Source organism: Streptopelia decaocto (genome assembly GCF_964273445.1).
Source record: "Streptopelia decaocto genome assembly, chromosome: 9".
NCBI classification, from domain to species: Eukaryota; Metazoa; Chordata; class Aves; order Columbiformes; family Columbidae; genus Streptopelia; species Streptopelia decaocto.
The window spans coordinates 2,864,661-2,888,238 of record NC_138664.1 but is presented as its reverse complement, the minus strand read 5'-3'; the positions used below and the strand labels follow the sequence as shown (position 1 = coordinate 2,888,238).

At 41.2% G+C, this 23,578-nt stretch overlaps 1 protein-coding gene across 3 annotated transcripts in view; it reads right to left on the bottom strand.

Annotated features, from left to right (window-relative positions):
• The window catches only part of TRPM7 (transient receptor potential cation channel subfamily M member 7), a 53,808-nt gene extending 30,230 nt beyond the window's left edge, over nucleotides 1-23,578 (bottom strand). For all 3 annotated transcript variants that reach the window (XM_082060780.1, XM_082060781.1, XM_082060782.1), the window contains exons 1-4: nucleotides 23,448-23,578; nucleotides 3,400-3,479; nucleotides 1,236-1,274; nucleotides 595-793 (exon numbers count right to left, since the gene is read on the bottom strand). In XM_082060780.1, coding sequence (XP_081916906.1) covers nucleotides 595-793; nucleotides 1,236-1,274; nucleotides 3,400-3,479; nucleotides 23,448-23,450 — 321 coding nt within the window. In that variant the 5' untranslated portion in view covers nucleotides 23,451-23,578. The remainder of the gene's footprint in view (nucleotides 1-594; nucleotides 794-1,235; nucleotides 1,275-3,399; nucleotides 3,480-23,447) is intronic.

Genomic DNA, 23,578 nt, shown 5'->3' with positions numbered 1-23,578 from the left:
TAAGTAGATGGTTGATCAGTTAAAAATACTGCTGCATCTTTAAAACGAGCTATTCAACAGAGGGGTCATCACGCAGAAATTAGCCCTATTTGAGTCAAGTTCTAACCAAAAAAGAAGTAAGCAGAGAAACTAGTATAGGCAGCCTGCTATTTCTGTACTCCTGGAAAGGGATTCGCAGCAATTTTAAGCTATACTAAGCGTACAAAGGAACGCACATGCTGCTGTTACCAACGTGAACGAATCCTGTTAAGAACTCTCCCCTCCACAGAGGGGATCTGACCTAGAGCACCGGACTCTCCTTGGGGGCTCTGACATAAAGAACAGAGCAATTTGCAATTGGAAGGTAAGCCTGTACATGAACACAGCTAGTTCTGACAGATCTAAACAACTTTTGTTAAACAAAACAAAAAAAAAAAAGGAAATTAGAAAGAATTCAGATCACAATTAAAAAATACTAGAATAGTAGAGGGCACTGGTTTGTCACAATATAGGTGACACTGTTTTCAGCCTTCAATTTCAAAAGTTGAATGAAGCATTCGCCATCTCTATCAACATGTTTAGAGTAAGGAAAAAAGAAGAAAACGTCATACATGCCTTAGCCCTGTAAGAATGAGAGCCACCTTGGAAGTTGATGACACCATACGCATCAGTAGAGGTCTGTTCTGTGTGTTTTTCCACTGACCATTCTTCTATTTCCTGATTGCAGTTTTCACCCAGCTTCACATCGGAGTATTTCATCGCAAGACTTGCAGTGAAACACGCATGTTGTCTGACCAAGCGGCCGCAGCAGCACCTGCACCATACCAGTTAGAATACCTGAGTAAATACTGTCATTAGAAGACAAGAGAACTTTGTTTCTCTGTAACAGAGACACGTCAGCTTTAGAAAGCAAAAATTATAAATATTATATATAAAATATTTATAGCAAGAACTAATTACAATACATAATTATTATGCAAAATATTGAAGCTCACTGAGATAAGTTAGAGGCCAGAAGAAACTGAGTACTCACGACATGGAAAATTAATTCTTTGACGCCAAACAATTTATATAACATCTATAAATCTATGTATTGCAGACAGTTCTTTATTCATTAGCTGTATTTATTTTATATCTAACCTTTCACCAACTTGTCATTTGCAATATTGATCACAAGGTTTTAAAACCCTATTATGAAAGCGTTTGTTTAGTGGAAAAAAATATTCACAAATAATGTAATTACAAAGAACTCTTACCTGACAAGTTGCTGACAAATCTGACATCCTGGAAGGCATCTATAAGAAATATTTAAATATATGAGTAAACTCCAGTTTTGAGGTGAAGGGGGACACACCCCACTCACACCACTTAGTGTGCTTACAGAGAGATCACTGAACAAAAGAGATCTTCAGTAAACAGAAAAAATGCTGCCCAAGTTTACCCATTTATAACACGGTAACTTCACAGAATCCCAGAATGTCAGGGGTTGGAAGGGACCTGGAAAGCTCATCCAGTGCAATCCCCCCATGGAGCAGGAACACCCAGATGAGGTTACACAGGAAGGTGTCCAGGCGGGTTGGAATGTCTGCACAGAAGGAGACTCCACAACCCCCTGGGCAGCCTGGGCCAGGCTCTGCCACCCTCACCAGGAAGCAGTTTCTTCTCAAATTCAAGTGGAACCTCTTGTGTTCCAGTTTGAACCCATTGCCCCTTGTCCTATCGTTGGTTGTCACCGAGAAGAGCCTGGCTCCATCCTCCTGCCACTCACCCTTTAGATATCTGTGAACATTAATGAGGTCACCCCTCAGTCTCCTCTTGTCCAGCTCCAGAGCCCCAGCTCCCTCAGCCTTTCCTCACACGGGAGATGCTCCACTCCCTTCAGCATCTTTGTTGCCCTGCGCTGGACTCTCTCCAGCAGTTCCCTGTCCTGCTGGAACTGAGGGGCCACAACTGGACACAATATTCCAGGTGTGGTCTCCCCAGGGCAGAGCAGAGGGGCAGGAGAACCTCTGACCTACTGACACCCCAGGTACCATTGGCCTTCCTGGCCACAAGGGCCCAGTGCTGGCTCATGGTCACCCTGCTGTCCCCAGGACCCCCAGGTCCCTTTCCCCTATGCTGCTCTCTAATAGGTCATTCCCCAACTTGCTCATCTTTATTTTCCATAACTGTAGTATACTTGGCAGGTAAAAACACATACACATGCAAAAGCTCCAGTCCTGAGACTGCAGAGAGGTTTTCAGGCTTTGAACCATCCATGTCGAAAGCCCAGGAATATTTCAGAATTACCTGCCCTACCCAAATGGAAACATTTTGCTAGAGGCCGAGAAGTCACTTACGGACAGACACTTTATCAGACTCATTTGCACCTGTGCTATGAATGTATCGTTCCAATATCCACCCAAGTTGAACCGCACACGTGGGAAGGTGATTGGATAATTTCTGGGTTGCATGTACAGAAAAATATATATTTGAACAAACCTTGTAGAGTAATGTCTTTACATAGAGTTTATTATATAAAAAGAATCCCTCACTTTACCCTCTTACATCTTAAACATTTTCTGTGTTTTCCTGCTAACAGCTTTCTTAACATTTAAAATCAGCATAGCAGATACATTTTCACCAATTTTCCATAATTCTCATAAGTAGCTGTTAACCAATTATGGACAAAATCTGATGGGAAAGTTGTGAACTCCACTGTGCGCTACAAATGGGTTAAACTAAAAGGGCAAGTGTTGAAGACCATTTTGTGCCTCGTGAAACGCTCTGGAAATTTTAACAGCTTCCTAATTACTTTGTTTGCATTTGCAAATTTTCCATGTGCTACAATCATGGCTATAAATTCTAAAAGCTTCTCGTGTCACATGATTTCGAGGAATGTGATGAATTATTTACAATAACTTAAAAATTCGACGGCATTTACTTTGTTCTTTTTCTGCCTAAACCCAAAGTTCTTAAAAGAAAAATAAGACTCTCCCCCAATAGAACAAAATAGATTTATAACATTTCTTCCACGGAAAAGACTGAAATAGGAGTTTTCTAAGTTCAGAACAAAAGGTTTCTCAGCTGTTCTCAAGTATTGGGCGCTAAAAACGAGAAAGCTGATCTGAAATCCATAATGACAACATTGGGGAGACAAAACTGCCTTAAACCACCAATTCAGAATCTATTTCCAACTTGACTGTATTTAATCTGAGACACGGATGTCACACACATCAAGTTCAGCCATTGTAGGAATACCTATAACATTTAGTGAAGGTAAACTCTACAAATTAGATAGGTTAGAGATAAGTTACTTGATTTCACACCTCTAATTCAGCGTAAGGTAAAAGCAGCACAGGAGATAAGCAAAATGTTCTTCATTAGTCTCAGTTTAATTATAAAGAACAGCAATGAGTTCTTGCATCATTTCTTATTTACCTGTGTGGGTCTTTTGAACTTGGTATAATATACACGCACTCCCTCTTGGTGAAAGTATTTTCTATCCAGGATTTCTGGGACTGAAAAATAACAAGTGTAACAGTATTATAAAACACAAATCATACAACTTGGCAATTAAAAGCGATTTTTCAGAAAGCAAGAATTAGAACACGAAGGGGTTTTTTATTTAAAGACGAAAGCAAGTACTTTTTAACATAAAGAAGTTAAATTCTCTTTTAATGTTTTGCTGTCTCCCAAAAACTAACAAAACCATATGACTCTAAAAGCCTCTCGCACTGCCTAGAAGTTGAGATATCAGAATCATTGCTACTTATTTTATACACAAATTCCTTAAAATCCAAAGTAAAATATTTTCAAAGCTAACAAACAGCAAAACTTTGCAATGTGCAAGTAAAGATGTACCAAAAAACCTCAAACATTTCTAAAATATATTACTAAGTAAAAAAAAAAAAGTTAACATTTTTTAAAGATAAGTGCACTACTCTGAGATAACAGTAATTTCATCTATAAAGTAAAATTTTCATCTTGAAGTTGCGGGTAAACTTCCAACACCACTGGCAATCTTTTCTAGTAGCAACAAATGCCATTAGCATCTCTAGCTCTGTTTTAAGCTTAAACTGGAAATGTGTTCCAAAACACGAAATTAAGCATGTTTATGCCTTTAAGTGCCTATTTATGCCTATTCTAATAGCTGGACTTCAGTTCCTTAAGCAACCCTGTAACATTATCTGACATGATAATCTCAGGATTACATGCTAACCAGTACGCATAACGCCCAAGGTGTACGTCATGTTTCAGCAACACATTGGGAAAGGAACTCAGACATGATTTTTAGTTATTAAAAACAAGAAAAAGATATTGGAATGCCAATTTGTTCCTTATGCAATATTGCTTTAAATCCTTGTAGAGATTATATTCAAATTTCTTCATTGCTGACGCATGCCCTGTTCTACATTTACATTTTCCCTCTAGAAAAATTTGAGAAATTTCATACTTATTCTGTTTTACAATTAGAGGGGGGAAAGACTGATGTATATTATTCACAGCTATCTAAATACAGGTCTGCAGACACTATGAATGAATTAACTTTTTTTTTTCCCCAGATCTGTTATAACAGAAGATTCAGTAAAGATAGATGGGTTTTCACACACTTGTCATTTCAAGATAAGTTTAAGATAATACAGAGAAACTATTACAAGTAAGAATGTACCAGCCCGTTTCAATATAGGTCCCTTGGAAAACTGCTCCTCAGCTGCCCATCCTCTTTCAGAACATTTCCCAGCCTCAGCAGATCTTTCCCACATTTTTCATCATCATCTGCTTCCAATATTTTGTTTTAGCAAACTCTGACTATGAATCTGTCAAGATGGCAACGAACGGCAGCTCCAGTTTGTGTCTTTGCATTCAGAGGCCAGCGCTCTCTTCCAGAGAAACTTGATATATGTGCATATGTAGATTAAGATATGCATGCTCTTATTATCTGTAAAAATATACATATATTGATAGTAGGTAGCCCAAAATTTTATCTTCCTCCTTTCACGGTATTCTTAATAGTATTAAGTCTTAGCCTTTCTGACATGAATCCAGTTCTGGAAGCTGCTTTCTGCTCAGCAGTGTCCCCACTGTTCCACGGGTATGTATTTTTGTACTCCACTGCTTAAAACTGAGGGCTTGTATAAATCATTACTTTAACATCACAGTAGTTTAAGTTTATATGTGAACTCTGCAGATCCTCCAAAATACGAAAAGATAAAGAAGAGTAATTTAATACTTCGGTGTTGTAGCCAGCTGGCTAAAACCACCCCCTGAAGCAAGTGACCACAGGCACAATGCGCTACATACTGAAATCTGAATCGTGACAATTATGGTTTTATTATTAAGTGGTGATCAAAGCTGGGGAGAAGGGACACCATTTTCATAATAAACAGTTCCGAGAAGTTAATATAAAACATTGTAATTCTTATCTTAAGGAAAGCACAGTCTTAACCACTCATCAAGGATTCCCTCTGTTCTTCAGTGTCAAGAGCATTTGCAGCAGAGCTTGGGTACCTCTTGGCTATTTACGTGGAGAAGGTTCTACAATGTTATTAAAACACACTTGGAACTTTTCATTTTGTAAAATGAGACTTTACAGACGCACTACTGTACACTGATTAATCTTTATCGCAAGAGGTTTCATACAGAACCTGCTAATTACAGAGTCTGTTCAGGTGAGGAGAGGAGGAAGGGGGGAAGTAGAACAAAAAGAGAACAGAGTCAGTGAGCACCAATTCCCATAAACAGGTAAACATCAAATTAAAAACGCAGGAAAAACTGACACAGGGTATAGCTGTCCCAGAGTAAGAACTATTATTACATAATGTTCCTGTGGTGACCAGAAAAAGGAAGAGGATGTGAGGACACCGTTAAGATAAATTAGTTGCCGCAATTACCCGCAAGAAATACTTGCTTATCAGCTAAAGATTAAGTTAAAACAGGAGATCAAGTCAGTAGTCAAAAATCAATATGCAAGTTATCAGACTGTTTTAAAAAAAACAAGCCTACTCTTACTAAAGGTGTTTAATCATCTCTGGTGCGACTTGTGCTCATCGCAGTGATCTGGTTTGCTTTGGAAAGGGGACCTTACATGATGCTTAGAGACGACGTGGGGCAGGACATCTCAGTACAGAGAGCTCTGGAGTGCTGCTATTCAAGAAAAATGACACAAAAAGGGGGGGAAAAGGTACTGTGAACCCGCCTCAAAAACATATGGTCCGATTTTTGTAAAAAGCGCAAGTAACATCAACATATAATGAGTTCCTTTTAAAATATTTACTCTCTTTTCGTTCAAACTTGCATGTTTCGGAAAAGAAATTAGTGTTCTAGATTTTCTCCAACGCATTTCAACTCTCTCAAGCTAAGTCAAACTTAAGACTTACAAGAAAAACGTTAATACAATTAATATTACTCCAGAACTGCTTTGATTGTCTTTTTCCTACAGGTGAGATCTATGAAAATCTCATCATGTTAAGACCTCTCAGGAGTCAATGTTGGCAGGACCTCATCAACACACTAAAAACCCCTCAATTTGTACTTTTTCCAAGCTGTGCTATAGTAACTCCTGGTCCCGAAGTGGCCAACAAGGCTTTTGCTCAGTCTCCGAGCTGTTGGGCAAGATCCCTCACTCCGGCTGCACCAATACCTGAGCAGACAAAGTTCACTGTGTCTTTCAGCACTTCCGAAACAACTTCAATCTAGGTGCTTTTTTATACAAAAAAGATTCAATTCAAGAAGCTGGAAGAGATATATTCATCCTGGGATAATGATTAAAGAAAATATTTTAAACTATTTCCAAGAAATAAGTCCTTTCATAAGTTTCACAAGTGCTAAAATAATTCTAATTGCTATTTGAAGCAAAATTTACACAAGTATTTCCTGAACGTCAAACTTAAGAGAATATGCCCAACTACAGTACTTCCAACTTCTGGAAGTATCTGAGTGCCAAAATAATCCCACAACAGGTGGAAGTTTTACCATAGCCGTTTCAGTATTAGTTATTTTTGATTCAGCAATAGCATCAGCACTCAATAATATCAATACTAAAAAATATGTAAGTGTACCTGCTTAAGATGTAAGGAATTAGTTACCTTTACTGAAATTCACGATGGATATTTCCAGCGAATCTCCTTGTAGAATGAAACTTTTAGCACAAAGTTAACTATAATTTAAGGTTTTGCATGTAGCACGTTAAAAAATGAAAATAAGCAAAGTAAAGTATAAGATCAGGTCTGAGAAAAAAAAAACCACAACCATCTACCACTCTCCCCCCTTCAACTCACACAAATGTTTATAAAGAGCCTCTTATTCAACATATTAAAATAATAAGAGGACTAAGTTCTAGCAGGGCAGCAATTGATGGATGACAGGACAACATAGCCTTACAAACTATGGTGAAATTCTCCAAATTTATCCAGGTTTGGTCTGAATTATTTTCTGTAGGGAAAGTAAGCTTTCCCATTTGGCAAAACCTCAAAATAACTTGCATGACTTCCAATTAACACAAATGCAGCAGGTATAAATACACTATATAGCTGGCAGTCATGAACTTGTTGGTGTACAAAAGGATCCCAGTTTATTCCCCCTATTCATTTGTAGTTCTGTATACTGTTGGAGGCTCATAAATTATAGAATATTTGTTACAAAACTAGATCATAGACCTCAGTTTCAAATTTAGAAGTCATATCACTTGCTACAGCGTCTCATATTTCAGCTTTCAAATCTTTGCTTACACTATATGCCAGTTCAACATGTGCAACAGTTTTTAAAGGAAACGATCTTCCGATTTTATTTGTTCTTTATTTAAAAATAAATAGACCATAATATTTCCCTAGGACCTCTGGTTTTCCAGAAAGGTGAGGTTTCCATTTTAGCAAAAGAAAATACACAGTTTCAGGAAGCCTGAAAACAAGAAGATCCAGTGGGAAGTGCAGCAGGAATCTTCACGCTAGCGCTGCCGGGGAGCAGCCCTATACATCTAGGTCACAACCAACAAGATACACTTCTAAACATTTCTAAGAGACATTCTGTACTGAGAACATCCTTTAGCTTGTCTATTCAAGGAAATGTCTGCTGACATGTCACTGCTTCTTATATAACCATACATACAGCACACAGTCTTTTCCTGATTTACAAAAGGATCTCTTATCTAGAAGCCGACGCCAGCAGCCGAGCACGTGCTGCCCCATGGGACTGAGCTGTGATCCCTGCCCAGCTAAACCCGAACCAGCCCCGGGCTCCGGCACCTACAGCCGAAAGGCAGAAATTCCAAACAAACCTTCATCTTGCTGCTTTTATACTCAATATGTTGAATAAAACCAAACCAAGCCAAACAACCAGGATGAATATGCTATCCAGTTAAGTGAATGTGTATCAAGTAGTTCAGAATTCACAAAACTTGTTGTGGGAAGAGGTGCCATAAATAAAAAGCACGGTAGCTCTCACTGCAGTAAGAACCGTGCTCCAGGCAAAGCACCTGGACTCGTTCTTAGTGCAAATTAACTGAATGATGCTGAAAATGTGCACCCCAGGATGAGCCAAGTAATTAAGCCATCGTGTATGGGGTGGAGAGCTATCAGAAAGACAGTTACACCTACATTTTCAAAGAAAATACCTAAAATTTTGTGTTAAGAATGCTAGCAGAGCACAGCTCTGTTCCTCTATGCACCATTTGTCATTTGAGGAATGTCTTCAGAACTTCAGCTAACATTAAGTAAATAAGCAGATGAGAGGAGAAAATAAAAAGGTAGGCAGTTTGATGCTATATATTTGCTAACGTTTGTTTTCAACTCTTGGCTCCAGCAAACCCCAGACATTTAATTTACTTGCTTTCCTTGCAATTTAAAATTACATACCTCTATAATTGCTGTTTGGGGTGGTTTGTTTTGGGTTTTTTTTTAAAGAAGTAGGGGAGAGAAAACAAAGCATTTAACCAGCTAGTATTACAGACTATATTTAAAAAACTCTCTGCTGCAGAATAACAGCGCTGTCTGTCCAGACAATATGCGACATATACAAAAAGCTGACTGAGTCTGTTTCTGAATCAATACATAGGTCAACCTTGGAAATTTTTTAAGTAACTTCTATAGAAAGTATGAATGTGCACAACACTAGAAAGACAAAAAGGCCCAAATATTATCACAACGATACTTATACAGAGTGCTTTAACGTCTCCCTGTAAAGTATGTCACTCTAAATGAGAAAGATAGTTCATTAATCTCAAATTGTTGTTTCATCTACTACAAATGAATTTTTTTGCAAGGACATTTTACCTGCAGTCCACATCAAGATTATTTTATTGCTATTCTGAAACAACCACCAGCCTCATCTACAAGAAAAAGTTGTTTCATGTATTTTTTCCCAAACTCACGGGAGCACCTGTTGTCACAGAACCCAACCGGCTCCAACGAGCGACCCATCACGCACCAAAGGTGTCTCTGCTATGTTGAAGATCCTGTTCTGAGCAGAACGGGTCACCTGGCTTCGCTTGACTCACATGAAACCAAACAGCCCTACTTTTCTGGGTCGAAAGACTTGAAGTGGAAGTATTGCTACAGTCCTGAAAATACAACAACAACAAAATATTTTAAGTAAAAACTGTTGAGGAAACAGGGAAGGAAAAAGGGCAGTGAGATAAAGTCTTCTGTGAATTCTACTGCACGCCGTATTCAGAAGCAGACCTCAAATGAGGCAGCGAGCAAAGATAGGAATCTTCATATCAATGGCTCCCTTAGTTCAAAAAAAACCTTCAACAATCCTATTCTTTACAAAACAGTTAAGGCGATTTGCTCCAAACCGTTTCAACAGCAATCCAGGTCTCTAACAGAGTAGTTATTGTTTCATCAAGTTCTTCTCTGACATAACAGTCGCCACCAAACTCACCAAATCCACACGCGGTTCTGAATGCAAAGAATACTTGGGATTTGTCAAAAGGGATTTTTACAACAGTTCTCTCAAACACAACGAACATTATTCCAATGAGCTTTTTGGAGAATGCGCTGCTTCTGTGGGATTTTTTTTGTTGCTTCATTGAATTCAGAAGACCATTAATTCATATATGGAATTTAACATTCTGAAGTCATTACTTTCAATCTTGATGCACCAGAATAAAATCCACAGGCCTAATATTTTGGGGACATTTTTATTACATTCAGACTCCATCCACTTCACACACATTATTGGGAAAGTTCAGTGGGAAATTCAGAGCAAATGCAGCATATTTTTCAATACATTTTTCAAAAGTGCTGGTTCAACAGCCCCGAGAAGGTACATGCTGTTCTGCAGTTAGACCAGTCATAAAATTATTCCTCATTTTTAGAAAGTACTAAATCTTAAAATGCACACACCATCTGTACAAGGTATTTAATACATATATATATGTGTGTGTGTGTATTTCACAACTGATGCTACAGTATGAGAGATCTCAGCTCACACTGGAGTAAACCATTAGTTGATTACAGAAGACATGCGCACACTGGTGTCATTTCAAAATGGTTTTCTCTCAGCTGAAATAACAAACACTTTCAGAGTTAAATGTCCAATTAACAGATACAATAATTACATAAACTTGCCAAACCCAGAGACCCTATCAGACGGCGTCAGCACAGCAGATGGCACGCTGCTCCTGAACATGCCTTCGGAAAAGCAGAGGATCCTATTCTGGGGCAGGGAGGGAATGTATTTTGCTTTTTATTTCCCAATTTTCATCAAGAGAATTTGGAATATCGGTAGGAAAAAGAAAATACAGAAGAAAGTAAACTAATTTCCCTGCTATAAACTGGAGCAAATGACTTTCAGCACAGTTTACATTTGCAATCCTTCCAACTCATGAAATACCAAGCTAAAAAATTTTAGCCCTTCTAAAGAATCTATAAATGACTTTCTATGAGCTCCCAGCCCAATCACATTTCTATGTATTTCATAAAGTATTTCAAAACATATACCAAAGCTGTGATCTAGAAGGAACAAACCAGGAGTTAGCCCACTGAGTTTTCAAAGGAGATTAAAATAATTCTTTACCCCCTATTATTACAACTATGGATGAAAGAATAAAAAGGGAGCATGTGGTAATAACTGCAAGGAAAATATAGCTACAGCTCTTCAGACAGTGTTTTTAACTCTAACTCCCGCTTTGTTCAAGTGAGGTTCCAAAAAATGACATAGCAAAAGTACATAGGAATGTTTTCAAACCTGTCATACAGTGCCTGCTTCTTTCTGACAAGGTCCCTTGTTCAAAATCCACTTCTAATTATGTCCACTCACCAATACAAACCAATCCCGAATCTCTTACATTTTTAAACACAGCCTACTTTTCCTTCCTTATCTACAGCGACACAATGGTACAGCCCCCTCTCCACCTCTCAACACCCCAGATGTAGCTGCAGCCTGCAGCCGTTGCAGTGGCACCGTTGATGCAGACTCCCAGCCCACACACTCCTACATTTAAGAGCAGCAGGAGGGTAGAGTCCGCATCCCTACTCACCAACATGCAACAGAAACGATGCTGAGCCTTTGGAAGTGGGTCAAATGATTTCTCTGGGTACCGAGGATGGGCACCCTCCCTGACCCTTTCCGCAGAGGCCGATGAGACGCGCTGTGCACGGCTGCTAAAACCTCTGCGCCCCCGGCTCACCAGATTTACTCCATGAGAAAGAATCATTTTGGTTCGTACCCCAGGTTTTGGCAAGCGCTGTGCTTACCTCGCACGTGCCAGGCTTATCTTGCACGTGCCACACAGGCTGTATGAACAGACAACCCTATAAACGCCAGATTTATTTTTGGAAGGAATGAGGCTTGGGGCACGCTATCAGAGGTAAAACAATTCACTCAGCCCGCATTTGTTGGCTGTACTCCCCAAGAACTTCTGCTCCCTTCTTCATCGCATAGAGAATACAAATCAGAGATATGAGAAATGAGCTAGTGGTGGCCACCTCTGGAAGTACAGCAGTAGGAAAGTGCTCCTGCCACCAGCCAAATAATTAATCCTACCTTCAATTTGTTTCCGATTTATTCCCAGCTCTGGCAGCTGCTATTCATCGACAGCATACAGGCTGCACGTTCACTTCACCTAGTATAAAGGGCATATTTCAGCTTTACTTGCGCTGCAGATTTAAAGAAGATCTTCCCTTTCTGGTTCATGAAGTGCATGAACATCTGATTAATGCATTATGTGCGGGAGCACATTACAGCTACAAAAGCAAGCTGAAAGGGTGGATGCTGTTGGTCTTGCTCTACCACTTTCTTAGCCTGTTCCATTCACAGATCTGATTTATTTTTAATGTTGTACAAAGAAAGGTACTTCTCTCTCATCGCAGTGAAGATTTTGGTGGCTGCTGACCTAAGTAGGCTATTATTAAATCACTAGAGCAATGTAAACCTGTTATCACTAAGGGATTTTTGATGTAGCTAGCCTCAGATGACCCTTTGAATATCTAAAACCAAACAAACAACCAGGAAGCATTATGCTTTAATTTAAACTATCAATTATATTTCTCTGATTAGCATGGTTGAAAGTGAAGATCAAGAGAACGCTCTAGTGGGCATATCAAATAAGTGACTATATCAGACCACTGCTAAGGATGATGAAATGTCACACAGCCTATCTTTGGACACAGTATCTGGGAAAACCAATTTATTTTTGTAATCAAAACTACTAACATTAGGAAAGATGCCCACCAGCAGACACATTATCAAAGAACCACAGGAAATGGATTTGGAATTTTATTCACTTTAAGAGTGAGCACTGTAAAAAAAAACCACTTTGTATAAGTTACCCAAGCCATCCCAGAGCAGAATATTAATATTAGCCTGGTTCCAGGCTTGTATTAAAAGATCAGCATTGGGCCCAATGTGTGAAGGAGACACAAGTTAGTCAAACACCCTGACGTGCCTGCACTTCCTCGGTAAGGGGAATACATGCATTAGTCACGGACGGGACCCTGGAGGAGTGATGGGCCATGTTGTCTCAGCTCCTGCTCTCTGCGTTCTCCTGCCTGCACACACGTGCGCACTACGCGCTATTGCTCACTATGGTAAGGGAAGTGAACATTTTGGTCAACTCTCTACAGTGACCAGAGGCCTTAGGAGATCAGAATATGATGGAGAAAGTAGGATGGGCCAGGAGAAAAGCAAGCCAAACCAATAATTTGCTATAGTATAATTCACCTACTGTAGAATTACAAATACTCAGGTATTTTTAAAATCAGCTCACTAGCAAAGAGCCGCTGGATGCAGTTACACTTTCCTTGTCTGTCAAGACAGAAGAGGCTGGGTCTGCAGCTGCTCGGGAGCCCGTGCTGCCCACAGCCCTCGTCACGGGCACAAGAACCCCGACAGCGCTCCAGAGACGTCCATCTACCTCAACGCTTATCGGAAGATAAAGTTCCCACTAAGACTATTTAAGTGGTTTCTGTTTACTCTAGAAAAGCGCAAAGAAGGAATTTAACTGGGTTTATTTAGGCAAATGTGAAAGCAGCTAATTACTGTCTGAAATAATATCTAATGTCTATTTAGCACTTTTAAAAATTAACACCCTCTCCTTTTGAGGGGAACAGTTGTTTGAGCTACTGTGTCATACTTTGTTGACTTCTCATGAGGCTTGTCTTATACACAAATTGAGTTCTCCATCGCAACCTGGTACTGATTACTGAAATACTCTTTTACATTGCTTTTCCCGCTCTTACATCCCTCTTCATGAGTGTTTCTTTTAAGTATTACATCCAGAGCTCCAAAACCTACAGAATGTACTACATTGTGGGAGAGTTTAGTTACTCATTTTATTTTATCTCCAAATCCATACTTGGGGTGCTAAAATGTACCATTTTACTGCACCATTTACTATAAACACTACAAAGCTTCCTATCACACCATCTATATAAACTATACAAAGAGATCTGTTCCAAATCATTGGTCACTAACTGAAAGTATAACGAAGCAATACACGTAGTTCCAAAGGACGTGCAATTTACTGTCTCGATCTTATCTCTTAGATTTTACTGCATGGTGATACAGGCATCCTCTACTTAAGTGGACTGAAGAAACTAGAGTTTTCCAGCTCTCCCACCAAAAGCTGATACAGAACTGCAGGTTACCCAAAGAACCGGCAACACATCTATCTTAAATATCACAAGCCTAAATAATGACTCAGAAATTAAATATACAATTTTTAGAAATAAAGAATAAAGTAAAGGTTCTTCTGCAGGGCGGGGGGAATAACTAATTAAACGTTACTGGGAGATCAGAACACCGCCTGCACTTCATAAATGTCTTCTATTTATTATAATTTCTTCCAGCATGCTCACTTCCAATAAAATTCACCAATACTGACTGGTATGTGGCACAAAGCCCTGCCTAAGCCATACTGGACTTATACCTCAGGCTCCTCTCTGGCCTACTGGAGGAAAAGAGTCAAGAGAGACTATCATTCTAGAGAAACAAAAGACAACAGTAAAGAGGTGGAGGTCCTGGCAGCAGCAAAGCTAAGATACATAAGGGAAATATTTGCTTTAAGAGACGCAATTCTTCAAATTATACAGTGAGGGTGCAGTCAGACGTGTCAAGCTGAGCAAGTTACTTCTCTGCCCTCCTACCACATCCATCCACCCACAGCTGTGCACAAGCCCTTTGGCGAGTTGACTGAGGCCCCTAAACCAGCACAATATTATTTCCAGGTAAAAAGACCACGTAAGCTTTGATGTCAGAATGAACTGATTGAGATGCAAACCAGGCAGAAAGCTCTGGCACAGGAAAGGAACGCATGGCCACAATGGGTGGGAATAAGGGAAGCAAGACGTCCCCTTTGGTAGCAGTGAGATACTGGGTTAGCAAAACAGCTGAGCTAATCTAAGAACACTGTCAAAGTACATCAAAATAATCCCAAAGCACGCTTACTGTGCACCCAGGAAAAGACTACAGATCTGTCACACAAAAAGGCATTCTTCTTCAGCACCTGTATCCTGACGTTCAGGAAGGAAAGGAAGCTAAGACAGTACCTCTTTACTTCTCAGGGACCTGCCAATGAAGACAGAACGGATTGCCTGAGGTCACAGTTTAGGTGAGCAGATACCCTGGGAATACCATCCATTCTCATCTGTCACTGAAGATGTTTTTTCCTAATTCATTGTATAATTAAAACCTAAGTAACTCCTAATATATTAATTACAGAAGATCTTTCTTGTCCTACATGTGAGATCTTTCCATTTGTCAGAAAAACCCAGTAATGGCACCCAGGAGGACAGCCAAAAAGACTAACTTTATCTTAGCAGTGTTACTTTTCCTACACCCTCTCTGCTCTGAATCCCCCTCAGTCTTCACTGAGCAAGCCCAGGGACTCACTGCCTAATTAGCTTTTCTGAAGGATCCTCCCTTCTCTGCAAAGAATACCTGTATCCTGCAGACATGCATGTGACCAGACAACACTTTTCTACAACCCCAAAACAGGAGTTTTCTAAAGGCAGAAAAGCTTCAGTCTTGTACATTTTCTGCACCAGTAAGAAAGCACAGCCCAAAGTTTACTGTTTCGTGTTGTTCGGCAAAGTACTATGATTGTACTAGTACCAAATATTTCTCTCATGGTCTACAAAACACCAAGCACAACCAGAGTGATGCATTCAAACAATGACTCGTTTGTTAGCAGCCTCATCACTGCAGAACATTCACCTGTAACACTATCTGGCAGCCCAAACCAGGACAAGGATGGTGTTTCCTGCCCTCTTTCCCTATATAAGCAACAGAAAAAGACCACATTGTTTCACTAATGCATTTGAAACAATTTAACTGTGAAGAGTCCCCAAGTTCTAGGTACAGAGGTAGGATTTACATGTAAAACTGCATGCATACAAACAGTGTTTTTCCCACAAAAACTAAAAAAAAAGGACTTTCCTGCATAAGACTTTTGTAAAAGAAACCAAGAATAAGACAGGCCAATTGCTTAAGCGGCAAAGGCACAAATCCTCATCAAGAGCATTTCTGAAGCTGGCACAAATTAAAAGGACAAAGGTTAGTTAAGGGGATATTTCTGTTTCTCAATGCCTCTGGCTGCAAAACCAGCTAAGGCCAGTTTAAAACACTGATGTCAATCCCAGCCTCCACATCTTTCCTTAGCGCCCCTCGCGCAGGCCCAGGTCAGTGCTCGCTGGGCCGCCCCACAGTCCACAGCAAAACCCCGTGAACATTTTCAGCAGCACAATTAAGGAGTCAATCAATTACAGCTTGTGAAACCGGGAGGAGCGAGCTCTTCCAACCAGCTGTGCACCCAGAGGCGCTGCAACACCAGACCATGCTGAGTTCCTAGAAAGCTGTCTGGGATACTTGTATCAGTGGTTCCTTACTCTTTCCCTGGCGCGAGATTACTACCATGAGCAGGAATGCTTTCAGGATCAATCACTCTCAGACTTTTTGGCCAGAAGATCTTCCTCAGTCATGTACTCTTCTAATGCCTTCAGCTGACGTTTTATTACATTTGCTGTTTAACAGAATTCTGCAAACTGCAGTTTAGACAATACTGCAGCCAGGGAACACGGGAGAAACTGGGAAGACTTTGACATTTAAAACATCATTAACTGCACCTACTCTTGTAGATTAACTGATTTTTATAACTGAAGAGAAAATTGATTAAGAGTTCTGTAATTACACAAGCGGTACTTTTAGGCTCCAACCGTGTGTCACTTAAGCACGTACATAATTTAACCTATCCAGGTGACTGAAGTTATACCTGACTAAACGTTTGCATGACCGCAGCAGCCACGGAGATGGGTTTTGAAAGGAAGCCGAGCTTTTTCACACCGGATCTAGCCACAAACTACTACACCACATTGAGCTTACTACACAAAGCCAACACACGTGCAATTCGAACTATGTTGCACATCGGCATGACCGTCTTCGAACCTGGCCACACGGCTGCTGTGCTGAGCTCTCTCAGATACACTAGTAGCATGCAGCTCTGCTCTCTCCTACTCCAAAGGACGAGGTTCAGCTTCTTGAGAAAGTTACACGGGAATAGGAGTAGCACTAAAAAGCAAATAAGCAGCACATTAAGAACATGGAGGAAAAAAAATCCAGCAATATTTTGTTATGCAAGACAAGTTACCAACAGTGAATCATTTGCCAACAGAAATAACTTGATGTGAGGGGTCACACTCATTTTGGTGCAGCTCAGTCCACAAAGACAGACTACACCACAGCACATCTGGTAAAAGAAACATTATCTTACATCTGGTAGCACATACCCAGAAGAGAAAGTCAAGAAAAACATCCTCTGTAAACAAGGATTTGGGTACCAAAGTATTCAAGCATAGTTTCTATGTGCCTACAGTACAATTAGACAAAGGTGGCGATGCAATGTGGTTTATACTGTGAGGAGGGTACAGAACCTGACCTGTGACGGCACAGCTCCATCTGTGCCTGTGCACAAGGCTGTGAGACTTAAAATGCTCAGGTAAGTGGGTGATACACAGAGTAACTGAACATTAACATGATGGCACCTCTGAGCAAGCTCCCAAACCAGCTTCATAGTTCGCATCAAGTTTGGGGTGCCAGAAGCCCATTTTCCTAAGCCTCTGCACATGATCCCACCCTTTCTCACACCAGCACCAGCGTTTATGCAGTCACATGGAGAGCCGATTCAGGGAAAGGACCGCCAAAAGAATTAATCCTCAAAAAACAACCAAAAAAAGGAGGTGATTAAATGTTTATTCAATTCAGATGACCAAAACAGTGACTGAGCACAGAGGGAAACACAAAGGGACAGTGAAAGGGTGACAGCCAGGGTTTAAATGAGTTCAGAAGGGATTACAACCACACCTTCAAGAAGAGCTCTGGCAGATTTGGAAGCAGCTAGTAAAGATGATATGGACCTGAACATCAATCCTGCCCCATATCTGATTATTGCCCTGCAACACACACATCTACACCTCAAACACTGCAGGTGAGCCTTGGGAACTGTATTGTCAATGAGGTGAGGAACAGTGGAAGGACCTGGACTTCTAAGTAATACTAGTTCTAAAAATGCCCCAAGTCTAGAAATTTTCATGCAATAAGTGCATGTGAAACACAGTATTCTTAGTAGAGCAATCAGAAACTCATTTGCAGAAGGCATAAATGTAAATTTATTTATAAAATTTAAACTCAATACTTAAACATTTTCTCAAATACGCATTTCACAAAAACTGATTATCAGTTTGCAGTATTAGGATTAGGAGGAGAAAAACTTTGCAGAGACAGCCCACCGTCAGCCAGGGCCGTCTTCCAAAATTCCACCCAACGTAAATCAGGGTACTACGAAGCAAAAACATAGGTTCTGTTGTCTCTTAGCAAAGGTGACAAGAATCAAGTAGGTAAGATTAAGAAAATAAGTACCTCTTTGGGTACAGGTAAGTGGGAACAGCCGCGGAACAAAGGCTGGTATTCAATTGCAATAACCATTGTGTTAAGACTGACTGAGCTGTAACAGACACTTTCCCAGGCTTTGAAGATGACAGAGTTCTATTACAGTGAAAGACTGAATACCTAGATTAAATTAATTTAAAGCTGTAACTGAGAAAGCAATCTCAAGCAGGAATGTGTTAGTGGAGGACACTAAAACATATACTGCAGTGATCACCCTAAAGGTTGTCAGGAAAAAAATAAACAATAAAATTCAGCAAAATGGAACATAATAGCCAATTTTAAGAACCTGCAGCTTCTGTTTTTACCAATCTCATTTGATTAGTAGCACACAATTAAAGGCAGAATCCTTACAGCTCTGGCAGTGACCCACATCAGGCTTTGGGATCCATGACTAGGAAGCAAAAAGCCCAACCAGGTTGCCACAGATCTTGCAAGAGCTCCAACGCTTCCCAGCTTGCAAAGAGACCTCCCCAGACGGCTGCGGTTCAGCTACCAGCACTGAGCCTGGACACCGATAAGACCCACACATGCATAATTTTCAGTTGCAGACAAACCATATGCACACAGCTACCTACACTCTTTGAAACTGTGTTATCAGCCAGTTGCATGTTCTTCGCAAAACACATGATGTACATTAAAAACATGAAACAGCTTGAATTAGAATGAGTTTGTAAGAGTCTTTAGGAAAACAGTTACATTGCTCTTAGTAACACAAATATTAAACAATCCAGAACTTTAAAACAACTTCAGGATTTTTTTTTTGTAAGAACCACAGAAATTCCCAGATTTAAGGTTTAATCCAAGTCTACCACCTGTTACATCTGCATTATGCTTTAGTTAAGGGAAAAAAAATGCCTAACTTTCAAACCAAGCTCAACGTGCTCTAACGTGCTGTCATTTTGTTACTATACTTTATTCACTCTCCTTGGCAATCAACCCCTACATTTATCTTGCATCCTCATACCATATGTTGTCAAACTATTTTCCCCTGTTAAATATCCAAGTCCTTTCCTAAGGCAGCTTTTTGGAACTATCAGCACCACAATCAACAACACAGTTATTTTTCTGCCTGTATTTCCACACAAACTTTTTGCCCAATTCTTGGGAAGGAAAAAGAAAAGTTACAGTAAAGGATAACAATGTTATTTATCACAGTTTCTCTCTTGTGTTTAGTGGGTTTTTGTTTTGTCCCTTTTTAAAAAACTATTATTATTTAATTATCCCATCCGAATTTCACTGGTGTTTTCTTCTTGGAAAGAACAGGGAGGTAAGAAATTTCCTCTGCTCACCTAACAGCGATGAGACAACGTGCGTTGTTCCTTCTTCCATGCAAAAATTACAGCAGCTGGGGAGGAGAACAAACTGAAGCTGTACCGCGGTTCTAGCAAACCTGGTAGTTAAAGAAAGCGGCTCACGCCCCTGCTCTGAAGCAGCTCACATCCGCTTGAAACGCTGAAGCAAAATATAGGTGTAAAGAGGGCTGAAAAAAACCTCACTGCTCCTCAAAAAAACACCATTCTCTCCATCAGTGGAATGGCTGTGATGGAGACTGGTCTCCGAAATAGCGCTGCTTGGGTCTGCGGTCCTCTCCGTCTGGTTTGGGGTCAGGCCACGCTGGTTTAACGAGCAGCTCGACCCAAAGCCGCAGGAGCGCTCCTGCCCAGCTAATCCCGCGCTTAGCCAGGCCAGGAAGCGAAGCTCGCCAATGCAAAGCTTTGGGGGTTTACTTTTTCTGTTCTTTTGTTAGATTAGCTTTCTATCACTTGAAATACAAAAACATCTAAAATTCAAGTAAAAGAAAAGCTAAGCTTAAAGTAACAAAAAATAAGGAACCAAGGATTAGGTAGATCGTTTTCAGTACGGGTTGTACCACAATATATGAACATGACACCATTACCTGTACGTTTTCATTACGTGAGCAAAAAAAGATGGGATTAAATCAAATAAAGGACAATAACAAGATTGCTGAGAATACAGTAGAGGAGAAAGAAGGGAACGTGAAGAAAGCATGTAGCGAACTTTGCCCAAGTTTTACCATAGGTCAAGTCAGTTCACTGCCTATTTTTTGTAGAAATAAAGAAGCAAACAGACTTTGGTCAGAGGCCACCGCTACTTGTCAGTATCAGAGGTAAGAAGTGACATTATCTTTAATAATCATACAAGTACCTTATCCAAACACACACAGAGTGCGATTATTCAGTAATTTATCTGCTGAAAAGCCAGCTGCCAGAATTCCAACCAGTGAAGCTAGAATGCACCAAGACAGAACCATTCACAATAGAAATGAGAAACACAACTGCAAAGACAGAACTTCAGTTCTGGAAAGCACACGCATTGATTTTACTGCCAGTTTGCCTTTAAAAAAGTGGGACAAAAAACCAGAACTAATATTGCTTGTTTCAGCAAATTAACACGGCATAGAAATACCGCGGCCAAAGCAGACACAGTTAAAGGAAATGAGGGATTCCAAAAGAAATAAATCTCTGTTAAAAAAAAAAATACAAAGATACATTTTTTCAGGTTAAGTATGTTGGCATGAGAAGTATCATCTAATTGTCTTGATTTTTCAAAGCACGAGCCACAATTTCAAAATCCAACCCCAAGTCTTTAAAGCCTGGAACTTCAAATGTGGGCTTGTTTCAAACAACATGCTGGCAGTATCAGAAGTTTAGTACAAGTGTCACTGCTACTATAGCTACATATTGAACTCCTAATTAGGCTAATCTGGGTCTTTCTGGAAAAGAAAATAAAACTTGCTATGCAAGAGCCTGTCAAGCACAGAAATAGTACACTATAAAAGCACCTCCCTCCCTTCACACACACTTTTGATGAGTTCTCTTAGAGATTTATGTCCAACATTACTGGTGTAAAATCAACAAACCAACATGGATAAACCCTACTGTGTCAGCATCAATTACTTAAGTTCAAAACAATAGTGATTTGTTTAGAAAATAGTCATCTGTCATGAGTCCAGAGGGAGTGAACAGTTACTAGAAATGCACCTCCTGAAAGGACATGAAAGAGAAGCAGGAAGAGTTTGGGTGTCAGTGCAAAGCTTCCAGGAAAGGGAAGCACAGCAAGTGGTAAAGATAACTAGGAGAAAAGGAGAGGAGCTGGACCTGCAGTCTATCACCAGCAAAGCAGAGAAAGCAGGGCTGGTGTGATAAGAGGAAAAGGTAAGGCAGCCAGAGAGAGTTACAAAGAGCCTCAAGGGACAAGGAAAGAAGTGAAAGTTTAAAACACAATAGAGTGCCTCTCTCCAAGATAATTCGGGTGGGGAGGTAGAAGATCTGACAGAGATCTTTGAATGTAAGTGAGATAACTGTTAAATGTAAGGTGATGTTTCAAGGTGCCTTTGTATGACAAGTGAAACTTACCCTTCCACTCCTGAGCTCAAGCAAGCAAAAAAAAAAAAAAATCAAAGTAAAACGTCAGGAAATTAAGGTACAAACAGTCCAAAACCAGCCTAAACAGTTCCACATGCACAAAGGGTTTTTTTTCCCCCCCCACTCTAAATAGCAAAGTCAAGAATGGCCTCATACCAGAAGGTATGAAGGATGATGTAGCAGACACTTATCTCACCCACACAGATACATTAGAAAAAAAAAAAAAAGACTGAACTCCCAGAATTGCCACACTGAACAACTCACTCTTTAGAATAGCTTCTGATTTAACGTTGGACACTCTCCAGCAATTCTTCAAAATTGCTAAATAGTCATGGAGCAGCAGGGAAATTTTTAGCCAAGTGAACTTGCATAAAATGTCCTATACTCAACTCAGGCAAAACACCTGTTCAACAATGGTTTCAAAATACAAACACATGGTAAGTACAAAGCATCGCAAACACGTCACATTGCCAGAAAAACTGCTGAGCCGCAATCAGTTAATAAACCTATAATGCTTAAAACCAATCTGTACATTTCTAGGCTATGTCAGCACCAACAAAACACCAGAACTAAACTAAAAAAAGAAAACCAACCACCAACACAACACTTCCGTTGGGAGAAGCAAGTACCACACGAGTGGGAGATGCCAAGCACTCTTACAAGTCAGAAGGGAAGGTTGCACTTTCAGCTTCTTCCTAGAAGAGTGCTGGATCTGCAGATTCTAGAAAAAGACAGCCCACATTTCCACACGGTTCACAGATACAGTCAAAAATGGAATATTCATGGGTACGAATCCCTGTGGTTTTGAACAATATACTGTGAAGTAAAACGCCCTTATTTAAAATGAAATAAAGCACCTGACCAGATATTCAAGCAGAACTGTTTAGGCTGTAGAAACCCACAGATGTACACGACACACTTCGATTTTCAAGATTATTTGAAAGCACTTGATGTCACAGCTCATTCTGTAAGCATCAGGAATTATCTTATAGGGACAAAGAACCGATTAGCAGCCAGAAGAAAGAGCTGGAATTAAAACTGTGTTTTCTTTGTAGAAGCTCATTCACCTCTTTGTAAAGGCTTATGTGCTCCCTTGTATAAGACAACGTGTGTAAAAACGAAATCAGTAGAAAAATTAGAAGGGAAGCACAGCTGAACCACAGAGAACTACACAGTCCACCGTATAAATTCGGGATCTAGACAAATCCAGACAAATCAGAGCGCACCGAAGGAGAGGTCACGCTTCCCCGCCGGGCCGGCTGCGCGGAGCGCGGCTCCCGGGCTGCGAAGGGCGGCGGCCGCCCCTCGGCGGGCCGGGGCAGCAGCGCGGCGCTGGCTGCTCCCCGGGCACCCCGCGAGGAGGCTCCGGGACCGCGGGCGGCGGGAGCCCGGCCCCAGCGGCTCGGCCGAGCGCGGGCGGGCGCTGAGGGGGCGGCGGGGCCGGGGCACCGCGCGGACGGGCCTGAGGCGCCCGCGCCTCCCCTTCCGGCCCGAGGTGACAGCCCGCGGGTGCCTCCTCCCGCCGGCGGCGCAGCCCGGACGGGGCGGGCAGGGAACAACCGCCGCGGCCCCTCGTGCCCGGTCAGGGTGGCCGCGGCAGGCGGGACCCCGAGCAGGCGGCTGGGACAGGGCTGACCCGGCGGCCAGCGCCCCCGTCCCTGCCGCGCTTCCCGCGCCCCCGCGGGGCGAGCCCGGCGCCGCCGCCCCCTCCCCGTCCCTCACCATTCTCCTCAGGGCCGCGCTGGGTCTCGGCGCCGACTCTGGCTCTCCTCGCGCCGGGCAGCTCCTGCTCGTGGTTCGGCGTCGGCGGTGGCGGGGCCTGTCTCCATCTATCGGGGCTGAGCTCGGCGGCA